General features: G+C 43.1%; 1 protein-coding gene across 1 annotated transcript in view; it reads right to left on the bottom strand.

Moving 5' to 3' along the window:
• The window catches only part of LOC311503597 (cadherin-12-like), a gene marked incomplete at its 5' end in the record, with an annotated part of 234,434 nt that overhangs the window by 32,429 nt on the left and 185,905 nt on the right, over positions 1–16,100 (bottom strand). The window contains 3 exons of the mRNA XM_084566412.1: positions 3,516–3,703; positions 6,298–6,465; positions 12,758–13,052. Of these exons, the coding sequence (XP_084422538.1) occupies positions 3,516–3,703; positions 6,298–6,465; positions 12,758–13,052 (651 nt within the window). The remainder of the gene's footprint in view (positions 1–3,515; positions 3,704–6,297; positions 6,466–12,757; positions 13,053–16,100) is intronic.

Here is a 16,100-nt window from a genome sequence, read left to right as displayed (position 1 = left end):
TATGCAAACCCAGCATTCCTTTGCAGTTTTCACTAGAATCTCAGTGCCACTGACAACAAATGGCATTTAAACTCACCACAGGGGTCTGCTGCATCCTAACTAAAGGAGACGCAGACAAGAATACGAAGGTGTCAACGTGTGGCGGCGGCGGCGGCGCCTTGTGCGAGGAAGTCAGACTGCGAGTGTAACACGGTAGCAGGTTGAACGCTTTTATTTGTTTGCCTGTGCCGAGAAACAGAGAGTATGTGAGAATATCCATACAGTACGTGCGTGCGGGGTTTGGTGTGTGTGTGTGGCTCACTTTAACACGTTTACATCGCTTCTTTACTGTTACAGTGCGCGCTCAAAGACGCCGGGCGGGCCAAGCGTTTGCCAGCTGTTGCGGTGATACTGACATGATGTATTTTTGGCCGACGTGGGAAGGCGCTTTCTTTTATTCTGCTGTGGCTTCCGAATGGCGGTGAAAGGCAACAGTCAAAAAAAAAAAAAAGAAAGATAGAAAATGCTGTAAACAACATGCTGCACAGTTTTGTTTACTAACCTGACTGGCCTATGATTCTGGATTCTGTCGCACAGCAGACGGATTAGAAAGACAAACAAGTCAGGGAGCCCGGCATCCTCTTTTCTGACTCAGATTTTTAAACATCCAATTGAAGGAATGGAGTCAGCTTTCCATTTATACATAATTCTATCAGTGCCCCCTTATGCCACTGCACCTCTGAAACATCCATGAACTATGCCGAGGTTCTTTCATCCTCTGCCCAAGGAGCACTCACAGATGAGCATTACCCACCCACTGTCATTGAGCCAAATGCTGTCCAAAGAGAAATAACATCACGCTCTCTGCTGCTTCCTTTAGTCAAGCCCGTGGGTACGGAGTGATATTATTTCTATTAAGTGCGTTCGGACATGATGGATCTGCAAGTCTTTAACTAGGCATACCCCGAGGAGAGGGTCACAACAGAGAGCGCGCAAACGAGGGAGGGGGAACGCTTTTAATGGGGGACATTGTTGCCTCCATAAACCAAAGCGACATGACTGCATTAGGAAAGCTGACGTTAAGATTGATGGAGGAGTTCACTCAGTGTCTCCTCGTCCAAGTTCAAATGGGTTTGATTATTAGAGGAATTGTTTTCGAGAGAAGCGCTGAAATTAAAAAAGTTTGCTTTGTTTTTTTTTGTTTTTTTTACAGATGAGCTGAATAATGGAGCAGAGGTTTTTTAATTTTTTAACATATAGGCAAAGGTAATAACTGGTTTCGTAATCAGTCTTATTACGGCAGAGCTTTTTAGCAGATTAGTCCTCACCAGAGTGGCTGCGCCGCTATATTTCTCCTTCTAATTTTAGTCTTTGGCTGTAACGTCCTCCTTCGCCCCCCTTGAAAATGAGATGATAGATCTCAAAGGGTTCATCCTGATAGTGATACATCCCTCTAATATCTCTAGCGCTTTTCAGCCACTTGGCATTTCGTGCAGCGACGCCGTGGCCCCCACAAATGCTATATGTGGCACAAGTTGGTATCAAATGCTTCAAAGAAAGCGCAACTAAAAGGTGGAGGCCTCCTGCTGCGGGTCACCGTGCTGCGGATGTTTTAATCCATTTAGCAAACAGAACATGTGGCATGCTAAATGAGCCCTGACATGCTGAGTGAGTGCTTTATATAGCCCCGGACGCTCGGAGAGAGTTATGCAATACCTCTGATCTGCGCTTTAAGGCATGGGCAGCGAGGACTTAAACAAAGAGCTCCATCACACAGCTGAAGGATCACAGGTTCAGCATCTTCCTACTTCCCCCGCTGGTATCGTGCAGCACTATGCAAGGAGAAGCTACCCGCACGCTAATAGTCACTTATTTATATCGGTATTCATATTTAAATTTAACTTCCACCACCGCAAAGGTAAGTTTCAGCAGTCGTGCAGCTGAAATAGCAGCAATGAGAGGATTCTAGGTGTAAATATAACACAGTGATAATGGTGGGAAGCAAGGGTGCTGGGGGTACTGCAACAACCCCCCTCACACGCAGTCCCTCCTCCGAGTGGCTCAGGTAGGCGGTTTATTTATATATATGCACAGTTGCAAGATTTTTTCATTATTTTTTTTTCTCCCCCCGTTGTGTTACATCCCACTTCTCCCGCTCCCCGTCACCTGCAAATATCTTTTCTATTTTTAAAATCACTGCGGATGCTTCCCGTAGTACAGTTCAGTTGTTTTGGACAGGATTCAGACAGCCTCCACATGAAAGAGACGCGGCAGGAGTTCAACTGCGGCGTTGAAAAGACAGCAAAACTTTCGAAATGCTGGAGTGTCCTGAGCGACAACTCTCCCTCGCTAAAGCGCTCAAAGCATGCGCCCGCGTCGTTGGATGGCACTGGTGCACATGCACTGAATATGAAGGAAATGTTCATTTTGAACTTTGAAAAGCAGGCTTTTCTTATATTCTATAATGACTGCACTGCGGTTAATGCAGCCAGGAACCTCCAGCTGCTTCACTCACGGTTACGATATATCGACTGTAAGTGAAAAGAACACAGCTCCTAGGCAACTGTTGGCAATGATTGGGTCAGATGAGGTGATTGGGTATATCAACATTTCCCTCAGACATAAAATTACAAAACATTAAAGGGGAACTACTGTTTTTTACAACCTGGACCTTATTTCTGGCATAAAATACGATCATTTACTCACCCATATAACTTTGGTGTTATTTGGTGTCGTTTGTCAGATATTTACATCCGCGTATATCCATATAGTGGGAGTGACTGGGGCACCGAAACGCAGCCTCTAAATAACGCATAATGTGCCGCGAAACTCGTTAATTTCACCAATATTTTGCCAGCCGTTCCTCTCTCTGGACTCAACGGGGAATAGCACTAGCATATCATAACAAAATATTGGTGAAATGAACGAGTTTCGCGGCAGATTATGCATTATTTAGAGGCTGCGTTTCGGTGCCCCAGTCACTCCCACTATATGGATATACGCAGATCTAAATATCGTCCGAACGACTCCAAATGACACCAAAGTTATATGGGTGAGTAAACGATTGTAGTTTATGCCAGAAATGAGGTCCAGGTAGTTCCCCTTTAACTCATCGTCCAACGCCACCATTTCCGGAAACATCGGCAAACGCATCAAAACTGGCAGACTCTTTCCTTTCCAAACATTTCCACTCACAAAAGTTGTGAAAACTGCCAAGAGAAGTGGGGCGCTCATTTCTTCTCGTGAAGTAAACACATGCAAAAGAAACCCATCTGAAGGCAGTGAGCATTATGCATATTTCCATAGTATCCACATAAGAGACTCATAGCGTACCCTTCACTCTGCTGCTCTCAGTTTCTCATCTAAGAGAGTTTCTGTGTCCATAAGCCAATTAATTCCAGCCCGACTGATGCTGAGCTACCGTGCCCGCTGCTCAGTACTTCCAGCACACTTTATAGACTTTTATTATTTATTTTTTTTGTTTATTATTTCAGACTAGGCCATTACTTTTTACGAGAGTGTCTGAGACAAAGTACCCTTCTGAGAATGATGATCCCCTCCTGGTTGTGCTCGTTGGTGGTGATGTCAAACATGGCGCCTCCGTCGCCTGGCACGATGGTGTACTCTACTTCAGCGTTCCTCCCGATGTCCAGGTCGTGGGCTTTGATTCTCCCCACGGCGGACCCCACTGCGGAGGACTCGGGGACTCTCAGGTGAAAGAAACCTGCCAAGGAAACGGCATCACACGGGAGTCAGGCTCGTTTTTTATATCATCACTTGACATCAGATGGAAACCCTGAGCTCCTCACATCCTCTGTCCTTTATGTATTCTCCCCGCCTCCCCCCCCAGCTGCGGATGTCTTATCAACCCACAGGCAAAGCAGCTGATATTCTCGCTGTATGAAGTCAGAACTGCAGCTACAGGCATGGTATTATTCAATTTTGACGTGTGTGGACATCAAGGCTGCTCAGCTCCTTGTAATTGGCTGGCTCAACCTGTAAGACCAACAAACACGAGAGTCCAAAGGCTTTGATACCACTTACAGCAGAGACCACGGCCGAGGAAATCTACAAAACAGCAGGCCGATTGATTATCGCTTACACCTGACAGCGGACAAAAATGAATCATTTCTACGCCTTTCTTCGCTCCCTGAGAATGGTTTGAACTCTGCTTTATGCCCGCGCCGCAGAGACCAAAACTTATGGCGTCTCCACCTGCCGCTATCAGCGGTGTTGCGGGCAATTCAGCTGCAGCATAATAGTGTTGAAATGATTTGCCGGACTCAGGGTGTTTTCAGGTAATTACTGCTCTATCCTCACAATCTCGTCAGTTCAAGAAATGTCAGGACATCAATGTAACATTCATTTCGAGCATTCACTTTTTTTTCAAAAGGCTGCCGAGTATTTATTCGGGTCCGTTTCTCAGCGACTGAATGAGCGTGTGACCGCTGGACCCGCTTCTCTTTCTGATCTCAACACATTTATCTGTTTAATTAAGCAAATTCTTGACATACTCCTCTGAAAGACATCCGAGAACAGTTCAAGAAAAGAATGAATAAATCACCACTTGTTTGAATTTAATTTATTTACCCTCTGTTTGACAAATTAATTCGGAAAAACTGATACATAGAAGAAGAAATGGTGTCGATGAAAAAGATATGTGAGCCTAATTTGGGGATAGTGGTCACCGATATACAGTAGAATCAAAAAAATGGTCCTAAACATGTGCAGTGTTTAGGACCAGGATGTGCAAATGTCTTTCATTTGTTAAGAACAGGACAAAAAAAATATCTTTTTTGTTAGCTCCAGCGCCAAAACTGGAAGAGTGCAGGTAGAGATGGGGAACGAGCGGATCTGATTGAAATCGGAACATTTTTGGATGATGGGAAAATGCCTTAAAACGCGAAAACGAAAGTTTGTCACCCAGATACCGCTCCGTTCTCTGCAGCGACCCAATGGGAGAGAGCGATGACATTTGGCTTAGAGTGGCGTGGTGCTGCTACACATAGCTCCACATTCTGGTGAAAGAGAGCGTAGGTTTGATGAACAAAAACTCAAAATAAAACCGGTTTCTTGAAACGTTTTCATTATGAATGTTTCCCCACTAATTGCCTTGCAGTAGAGCTATTTTATTTAAGATTTATTTTTTTCTTTCACTAATATGATATTGAATTTTACAAAACAATTAAATTTGTAAATTGCCCATAAAACTGAAAACACAAGAATTAATATTTATTTATTTATTTATTTATTTTCTCTGGCTATATCACCAAGCCCTAGCAGCAGGTTATTATAACCTAACAAATATTGCACCGTCAAGATTCTAGGACAGACGGGTGCAGTCACCATGCACCACTGCTGGTAATGACATCTGCAGACAGAGGATTGACAGCTCACAAATACATAATCTATATCGGCAAGACTAAAAATAAGACATCTGTGTGTGTACAGGAACTGAGTCCCCTTATGAATTATTTTTTTCCCCACACACATGACCACCACATATTTTTCCAAACCTGTAAGCCCTCAACTGATGAAAAGGAGAAGAAGACAAAGGAGGGATTTGGGACGGGGCAGAGGAGCCGCCATACTTGGCCCAAACCTCTGTGCTGTGACAGCATTATGGAAATATCATCTTTTCCTCGCAGCCAAAGGAGCTTGACCGTCTGACTGCCCGTATTTACATTCAGCGGGGACCACTCGGAGTCACCTCGAAATACCCGAAGAGACCGAATCAATACAGAACAGGATTTTTGCTTTCCCGTCGCACGCCCGCTGTTTTTGGAGGAGAATGCGTTCTGAGTTTAATATTTATGCTCCGCGTATGTAGAGGAGCTTTCACAGATCAATGATTCCGTGTATTTATTTCCAGCTCGGCTTCTTACATGACCTGGTGAACGGCGCTATTGAATTAATCTGGTTTAGCAGCTTATATGAAATACTGAATAAAATGCAGGGTTTAAATACAGTGACTCAGTTCCTGATGCAGCACCAACCGTGCTCAAATCTGATCTAAATATAGTAGGAAGCCCTGTGAGCGTAATAACACCAAACCTAGTTTATTTGCCAGGAGCGGTATCTGTAGATGCAATCACGCTAGATAAACAGGCCATCACTTACGACAGCGCATAATAACAAATAATGAAAACCAATTACAAAGAGTAGATATGATGAATGCCCCCTGCCCTGTTGTAATTGCACTTTGTTTAGTTCATTATATAAAAAAAATGTGCATGAGGCCTTGTGTATTTATTCTAATACAGAAAGTGAATGCTGCTATCGTGTTAATATTTTTATTGTCTACAATGAGCTACTCACTTTTAGAGAACCTGGGTGGGTTGTCGTTGACGTCGCTGAGGGTGATGTTGACGGTGGTGGTCCCGGCCAGCCCCCCCAGTTGGCCCCCCATGTCCTTGGCCTGGATTAATACCTGGTATTGTTCCTTCACCTCTCTGTCCATATTGGGCAAGGCCGTCTTTATAACCCCTGGCGGAAGGAAGATTGATGAGACATACAGATAGTAAAGAAGGGAGAAAAATAGGAAGAGGAGGAGATGGGGGGGGAGACAGAAATGGCGAGATAAGACACAAAAGAAACGGAGGTAAACATAAAATATCTGGAAATACGTCCAATGCCACATGTGCAATTTACTTCAAAATGCACGTTTTCCAGCGAAGGAGCTCGCTCGCTGGTAAAAAAGCCGCACATGTGCTTCTGGCCGGGCCTGAAATAGAGGTCATCTCACAAACTTGAAACACTTGACATTCAATAGGGAGCTCTGGTGAAGCCATATAATGATTCACTTGAGGATCAGAGACCCTGAGATCAGAGAGCGTTTGTACTGCAGATTAATAGCTAGGTCAGTGGGAGGTTGGCAGGCTAAAAAGGAGCAGGCAGCATAGGTGGATCCGCTCCCCCCCGTCCCCACCCCCGCCGCCCCCACCCCTTCTCTGATTCCATTTAATATGGTGAGGATGTTCCATTTCATCCACAAACTCCTCAAATGTGCGAATCCAGAAATCAAAGACTATGATTATTTTCAAAAAAGCTGTCATCTTTACTTTTTTTCCCCCCTCACATGTGTCCGTGACATTCGCAGCGATTTGTGTTACGTAGCTGTTGCCTCCCTCCCCTTGCTCACCTTTTACATCTCGCCGTCTGTTCCCCTTGTTTATGTGCGTTTGGAGATAGCTGCAGCTCCAGCGGGGCAAACATTTGCTTTAACAGTTCGATTTGTTTTATTTTTTTTCTCCCCGCGTCAGTTTGAAATACAGTCGCAGTGTGCGCTCAGCAAAGCTCCGGCATGAGCGGCATAATCAGCAACAGATTCCGCCGTATCTGGCTGTGTGATATGTATGAACCTATTTTCATATACTTTGAACTGCCCCAGATAGTAAGCCAGCAGCGGCCCACTACCAGCAAACACTGGCGGTGTGAAGGTATTTCAGATTTTGAGCAGTCATCCGCCATGCCACCCCTGCTGCCACTCCACAACCTTTTTAGTGCCATTTCCCTCCTATGACACCTTCTACCTGCTACAAGAAAGTGCACATATAAATAAGGGGGATATTACCAACACTGTTAATATTATCAGCAGGGACTGTTTCATTTGTTTTTACATTATTTAAAGCTGCACTTGAAAGAAACTGCACATATAGGTTTTCTGAAATACAGCTTTCTCGGAAAATAAAAAGACATTCTGAATGCATCACAGTAGATCGTGACGCCTGTTGATATTGGCGGATGCTTGATATTAGCGCTGCTTGATTTAAGTGCGCCGTTTTTCTCCAAGTAACCCTTAGTTTTATACCTGTCAAATAAATAATTCAGAGCCTCGGAAGGAGAACACGTGTCGTGCTCTAGCACACTGATTTGTGGCGTGCCCCAGGGGTCAGTTCTGAGCCCTATTTTCTTCTTCTCATACACGCTCGCGTTGTTCTACATTAGGTCGTGCATACTTATAAGCCGACGCTTGGGTGTCTCATTCAATCCAGATGACCTACATGACCTTATTTAACCGCAAGATGGCCTCACTGCAAACACCAGGTGCACGTAAAGCGAAGGGTTCTGACGCTTCTTTGTCACTTATTTAAATCAAAAAAGTAAACAGGTATAATGGAAATTTGTCAAGATTAACACGCAATATAATGCGATTTTCATTTTTTTCCAATATGCTATGTCTTGCAACAGTACATTCTGCGATATACAGTTATTTATTTATTTATTTTCCAATTGCAAATTATATGCCCAAAGAAAAACTCTGCTCATCTCACCTCAATTGATTTTTATTACTGCCAAATGGCACTGCCTGCCATTAAATGTTGCATGCACCTGAAAAACTAAACAGTTGTAATTGCAGTCCAGTCCAACTGAACAGAACGGAAATTTAAGACTCTGATAAAGCGACTGATTTTGTTATTCGACTATAAAAATGTTGCAGTTTGTCTTATACAATATTAATACATGGTGTTTGTTTACTGATACAGTATTCCTCTTTAAAAAAAAAAAAATCATACCATCTTTTTACCATCTTTAATATATTAGTTTTTAGTTTACCTGTTTTGGGATCCACAGAGAAGTACGGCTGGCCATGGAGGATGCTATATACCACTCTAGCACTGTTTCCATAAGTCGGGTCATCTGCATCCGTGGCTGTGACTTGCGTCACATACGTCCCTGCGGAAAAGAGTGGGAAGACATATTGACTTCGACTTAATCGCCTCCGTCCCGTGAGACTGAAATCCAAACTCTCTGAACTTCATCAGTTTACCAAACGATCCTCACCTGACACTAATGAATGGCGAATCGCAACTGAGGAAGCTACTACAGCTAATGCTAATCACTCAGACAGATTGCACCGAAGAGGAGCGTGGAGGGGGAAATAATGTGCGGGGAAGTCGTTCAGTTCCCCATTTGTACGTTTGGATTTGCACATTTGCACCATTAGAAGTTGGCTATTATTTAAAGGAAAAATCAAAACAGAGGAGTGGTAAAAAGCTCTTGTGCGACCATTTATTCCCACAATTCTACCATTAGGAAAACAAAGCCACGGGAAGAATAGCATTAAGATGGCATTCTTCCAAAGTCATGCAGTACAAAGGACAGAATAATTACTTGTTGGAGGTTTAGTGCATCCCTCTTAACTAGCTGGCGGTGAAAACACAATTTCACTAACACAGCTCTATTTCAGCAGATTCAATCGAAAGTTCCCAGTTTAAGTAACAAAAAATTAGATGGACTATTTAAGAACTTAACAACACAAGCCTGGGGTTTCTTGGGCAGATGGCATTTAAAAATACTACTTGCAGACATGTTGACATGGATGCCTTCAAAGGCAGGCAGCTCAGTGCACATATGTCCATGTATCAGTCACATACCCACATCTGGATAGCCTAAAACTATCCTGTGTAAAATACAACAGCAGCATATGTGAGTTTGATCACCAGCCACTGACCAGAGGGACGCCTTTTACGCGGTCATTTTAAATTCCGGTAAGCTCCTTGTTGCCTGTAAAGGAACCGGCTGTATATTAAACAGGCTTTCCGGTCCGAGCAGATGGCAACAATGCAATTAAAACGTTAGGTGAGACAGATTAGTGTTTCAATCCTCCCCAGCAAAGTCACACATCCCCGATTAGACAAAAACCAGAGAAGGGCCGCAGCGTGTAAAGCACAATGGGCGAGATAAAACATTAACTCGGTTTCCGTTCATCCGAGGATAGGAAATCCGCAGCCGCGAGAGCTCAGATGTGGTGAAAGTTTAAAGGGCTTTAAGCGCAGACGACACCTACGCGTTTCCAGGCAACAAAGGAGACATATTTTATATAGGAGCGGGGCTATAGACAAGTTGAATTGTACGCGATTATAGAAATTCAAAGGATAAAGAAAAAGTCTGAAAAAAAAATGTTTTCTTTAACTTTCTTTAACTAAATAGTCCATATGTTCAACATTTTTTAGCAAGACATATACCGATGAGCCATAACATTATGACCACCTTCCTAATATTGTGTAATATTGTCCTTTGTGCCTCCAAAACAGTTGTGACTCATCAGAGAATGGACATGGGCCTTCTGAGGGTGTCCTGTGGTGTCTGGCAACAGAATGTTTGTTAGTGGGGGCCTTTGGGTCCCGTGGGTTGAGGAGAGGGGCCTCTGTGGATCATCCCACAGATACTTGATCAGTTTGGGATCTAGTGAATTTGGAGGCCAGGTCAACACCTTGTGCTGCTTTTCATGTTTTTCGAGTTGTTCCTAAACCGTTCTTGTGTGTTTGCAAGATGGACAATGCTATTCTCTTCCCCTGTCAGCGGTTTTAATGTTGTGGCTGATCGGTGTCCATTAAAAAACCCATTAACAGAGAACTACGTGTGACAGAACAATGTGCACAGATTATATTGAAATATGAAGCGGAACAGATGAGAATTAGTGCAACCCAAACGCTGATCCGATTAGGCATTAGCAACTGATATTAGCAACCTGAAATGCGAGTTTGTTGACAGCGAGCGAAATCAACAAATTCATGAAGGCATTTCGCGGTAATTACACATCTTTCCCGGCCATACCTCGCAAACAGTTTTCTGTCGCTTTCTTTAAATTATTCCGAGATAAGACATTCGCCATCAACAAGGGATTATTGCTGCGAGTGACTTTGTGTTACGTTTAGCGATAGATTAGCTGCCTTTACCGACTATTATTGCACATTTATCTTTTTAGTTTTTTTAATGTGTGCAGAGAAAGCGGGCAGGATGTAGCAGTTAATTAGCACATTGATCACACATCACTTGCTGGTGTAAATATTGATAATGGCATTAGCTGGTTTGATGTTAGTATAATGGTTACGTCTCATTATGGGCAAATTCTGTGTTGTTTGCACGGGAGGTAAAGAAAACTCTGACACGCTAATTTAGGGGGTGCTGCTCTGCATAATTTGGCGTCAAATAATGGTTTAACTGATATTTTTTATGGTTTCAAACTGTGGCAGGGTGAATGATATTTCAGTTGCTATGGCATAGTAGTTGCAACACAAAAAATACACTCACTAACTCTTCTCCGAAAACAGTCCTCCGCTATATCTTATCTTGATGGAGGTTGTGGTATACAGCATTGGCTTAAAATAGCTGAGAGAGCTGTCAATTCAACTGTGCTTTCATTTTGAAGGCCGTGATATGTGTTGAATTGCACTGTATACGTTCCTGTTTATATTGACAAGCTTATTTCAGTCATTGGGCTTGGCTGAACAACAGAAACTATTTGTGTTTGTTTGACAGCACTACAGACTCCAAAATAGTCATTCATTTATTCATATTCTTACTCCGTTTCACCCTTAACCGAACACTGTGACAGTTATAAAAGGAGGTTTTAGCGTAGGGCAGTTAAATTGCATCCATTTTCACTGGTGTACCTAATGTTTTGGCACGCGAGTGACTATTACAGGCATTATAAATGTCATTGGAACTGGTTCAGTTATGTTAGATACTATGCAAATAACTCCTTCACCGGTTAAAGGGCCATTCCAGCTTATTTACACGACAAGTTCATTGCACTCGTCGGACCGCAAGGAGAACGGCCGGTGCGTGAAAAACGACTGCAAAAACGTCTTCTCAGCCCAGACGATGACATTTTGATACTTCGGCTCGAGCTACACTCGTGGCGGGAAGCCAGCGTAACAAACCGGTGGGTGTGTTGTAGATGTAGCCATTTGTCTCATTTACCAATACGAGATGCTATCCATCTGCTTTATGGGCAGCGTAGGAGTTTTGGGGGCATGACTCCTACTTGCCGAATAAAAGTCATGATTTCACCACCTCCTCTGGTTTGAGTTAGGCCATTTATTTTCTTCCTTTTTGTCTCTTACAAGTAGTGACGGGTAAATCCAATAGAAATCTTTTATTGAAGTAAAAGTACTAAAATTACAGTGTAAAACAGTTAAAGGGAAAACTCTTGTATGCAAATTTTGAATAAAAGCTGTGAAATCATGAAAATGTGCTTAAAGCATTGGAAGAAAAATGCAAAAAAAAAAAAAAAAGTGGAAAATAAGTTATATTCCACCACTTCCTCCGTGTCCAACAATTTAATGGAAGTGATATTAGAACTCACTAAATCCCTGGATTATGCCTTTAAAATGTCTTTGATAGGGAATGTGAGGGACATTTCGAATTGTCTTTTGTGGACTATCCTGCAAAAAATGATAAAATTATAATAAATCAAAGGGAGGCAACAGTTTCCAACAGACGCACAATGACAGTGATTTTCCGTCTGAAAGCTAATTGGTTGTCTGTCACTCATGGAGGTGATTATCCCACAGTCACACACAGATGTCTTTTGATGAACTCCAAATCCCGTCCCTTGCGAACGGCTACGCCGCAGCCCCGTGATTTAGGGTGTTCACCGGGGCGACGCAGTGTTGCCCCTGCTTCCCAGCCGTACTCCGGAGACTGCTGATTTTGGAGTTTTGAGGGCTTCATTGCAATTCACATCAAGAGGAAGCGTTCTCCCCGTGAATCACCTTGATCTGTTTTCCCTCGGGTGGTGGGGGGGGAAACGTGTAAAGACAAAGCTGTGAAATATACTCAGGGCACGCCAAGAATAAACGCTTCTCTGAGATGTCAAAAATCTGTCGGAGGCAGCAGCCCTACCCCTCTGGTAGAACCCGCGATGGTCCTGAAAGTGAACTTTTTGCGTTCAATAGTTCAAGAAGAGAAAACAAAGTTCTGGCTGCACAGAACTCTAGTCCATTAAGGAGAGTATTGACTTCTCTATCTTTAGTGGATGGTCACTTACCGACTGGTGACATCTCAGGAACACTGGCCGTGTAGGGTCCCTCCAGGAACTTTGGCTCATTGTCATTGATATCTTGGACCTTGATTACAAATTCTGATTCAGGCTCTAGGGGCCTATTGGAGTTGATGTCAACAGCCTGGGCGCGCAGGGTGTAGTAAGGCTTCTCCTCCCTGTCAAGACTCCTTAAGGCATGGATGTCCCCCGTTGTTTGGTCAATTGTGAAAATGGAGCCAGCCCCTTCCCCCGAGAGAGTGTACTTCACCGCACTGTCCCCCTGATCGAGGTCAGTGTGCAGCTGCAAGACAAAAGAGGGGAAAGACAGGTTGAGTGCAAACATTGGCACAGATAATGATTCATGGAAAGCGCTGGGGAGGAGCTGTCAGGGAGGACTATTTCGCGAAGACAGTCAAGGAAACTGACTGCGCATCAAAGAGCAAACTCATTTCTCTGCGAAGATCTGCAAAACACTAAGTCATGAGAAAAACTAAAATGGTCGCGCTTTCAGAACATTTCACAGATTAATGAGGCTAAATCTCTCATAAATAATGTATTCTCTCTCGGTGCAATTACAGCCCAGTGATAACTCTTCAACATCACGGAACCACTTCTATTCGAACTCAAAATCTTTTCTTTGCCTCTTTGAGGAAAAAACCCAAGATCAGGCTGCACCGACTTGAGCGCCGTAAACACTTGTTTTCCACGAGAGAGGAATGTGTAACGCCTTCACCTGACAGTGACTAGAGTACTCTCGGCATAACTGTGAAATATCCCGACTCCAGAGAACGTCTTTTGCTAATATAGATCCAGCTCTCTCCGTACAAGGCAAACAAATTTGGGCCGGTGGTGGGGAGCTTATTGACGGGCTCTTGTGTGCCCTGCTGCGGAGATCAGTCATACAGTTCGAAGCTCTTTAAATATTTAAGGGCTCTAATGCAGTGTAATCATCACCATACATGGATATGGATTTTTGCCTTCTTATCAATCGCATGGGATTTCCACCAACACAGCAGTCTTTTTTCCAGCAGACAAAAGCAGATAAGCACTAAAGGAGAGGCATAGGGTAAATCTGGTCCACTAGGTTACCTGCTGCCATGCAGCAACAAGGATTTATTTTCCCCTGCCCAAAAATATCTTCTCTAACTTGCACTGAGCAACCTATAACTCTATAAGTCAGTATGGACTTTGGGGGCGGCACAGTGGCGTGGTGGTTAGCCCTGATGCCTCACAGCAAGAAGGTTCCGGGAGTTTGCATGTTCTCCGTGTCTCTCGTGGGTTCTTGGTGATTCTAATTGTCCGTAGGTGTGCATGTGAGTGTGAATGGTTGTCGGTCTCTCTGTGTTAGCCCTACGCTAGACTGGCGACCTATGCAGGGTGTACCCCGCCTTTAGCCTGATGACAGCCCTTCACAGGACAAGCGATTACAGAAGATGAATGAATGAATGAATGAATAATAATATCTAACGCTAGTCTAGCCATAACTGTGGGGAGACATTTGAATAAAACAACTTCCGCTAACATGACAGTATTTTGTTTGTTCTTTCGCTGACGGTTAACATTAGTGGTTTACATCATCTCCTAAGAGCAGCGTGTCCAACTCCGTCGCCCTTGACCAAGTCTCGTGTGGAAATTTTTGCCCAAGGGCCCCACTAGACTCTAGAATCGCCTCCGGTTGCCGTCCACAAATACAATTTGCCTTTCTACGTTAAGCTGGCCCTGACACTTTCTTTCTTTCTTTCTTTCTCCGTCTCTTTGTTTCTTAAAATAAAGAAGAATTAATTCCTTGGTGTTTAACTCAATATGAAAGCTGCATTCATTTCTTTTCTGATTGTGTGTGCTCTTTTAAACTAGTACTTTCAGTTTCTTCCTCGACACTGGCTCTGTGTTTACTGTGCAGTTCTATGGCTTTTGCAACTCTGATTATACAGGAGCTCATAAGCTTACATTTTTAAATGAACTTGACTATTGGTTCGACTAGTTCACACTGACTGAATGGGTGCATGACAAACGTTCTAGTCTGAGCTTGTAGAGCTGCTCCACAAGTGCAAACTATTTGCCATGCATGTAATGAAATATGTAAAAAGCATTTATCTTTGTGACTACTGCCATTTTAAATATTCAATTAAAAATTTTCATTGTATTATTTTTATTATTCACAAACACGATATGAAACGCGTGTGGAACGCATACAAGCCTCACACAATGCAGTGTACAACATTTGCTATTGCAGGTAATAGGAAATTATTATCATTTTTTTATTATTATTTCATTTCCATATGGGCTGATTACTGTGCTGTAATCACGTTCTTATTTGTGCACCGCCTAATGAGCTGAACGGGGGTTCACACTCTCGACGCTGACTTTTTTCGTAATTTCGTTTCCCCTCCATCCCACTGGTAAATATTAAGCTCTCATTTGCACATAGACAGTTTTCCAGCGAACTTCCATGGCGGTGCCAGCCGGGGGAGAACGAGAAGAAATATAGGAACTCTCTGTAGGCTGCGGTTTCAAAACAGAACCCAGAACACACGCGCGCACACGCTCACAAACACAGTGGGAGTAATTGGTGATTCAGTGCAAATTGTCAAGTTCACGCAAGCACAGCATGGCATTATAATGTTGTCAACCACGGCGCATTATGCATCGCTATTCAAATGAATGAGAAATATTTTTAGTGCATGACCCTTGTTGGGTGACAGCTAGACCTCTTATTATTTTTTGCATGGAGCAGGAAATCTGAAATGTAGATTATTTATTGTCTGTTTAAATTGGGCAGACAATGTGTTTCTCTCAGACAGTCTGACAGTAGAACTCAGTTTTATCATCAGTTACAGTAAGTCGAACACCTGCTAAAGTTATGCATTTAAACGTTTTGCTTATTTGTGGTTTGCATTAGGATTTTTGTACCACTTATTTTTAATTTGTATGCTCTGCAAATGTTTCTTTGGTCGAGCAAAAGATTACCAGAACTATTGTGTTGTTAACAGTGTTACATACTGAGGCCAAATGAGTTGTGACGTGCCACTTAAATGACTGACAAACGGCGTGCACTGCACCATCTTAATGATCTCAATGGTAGATACAGAACAAGAAGAAAAAGATAATGATGCACAGGATTATTTAAATCAGTAGCTGTGTGGGCCTAGCTTGTGTGACATACATAATTTGCCCATGACCTACAATGTCCTTAATGCAAATATGTGACAAACATGTAGCATTTCCTGGCATTGTGAGTTCAAACTAAAAGGAGTGGAGGCTCCACAAAGTTATTTTGCAGGATTAATTTGAAAATACGGCTGCAGTTCCAGTGGGAATCATTTTTATGATAATTACTAAGGGCTCATGT

Source organism: Chelon labrosus (assembly GCF_963514085.1).
Source record: "Chelon labrosus genome assembly, chromosome: 18".
In the NCBI taxonomy this organism is placed as follows: domain Eukaryota; kingdom Metazoa; phylum Chordata; class Actinopteri; order Mugiliformes; family Mugilidae; genus Chelon; species Chelon labrosus.
The sequence above is the reverse complement of the archived record's forward strand: the minus strand, read 5'-3'. Positions and strand labels throughout refer to the sequence as shown.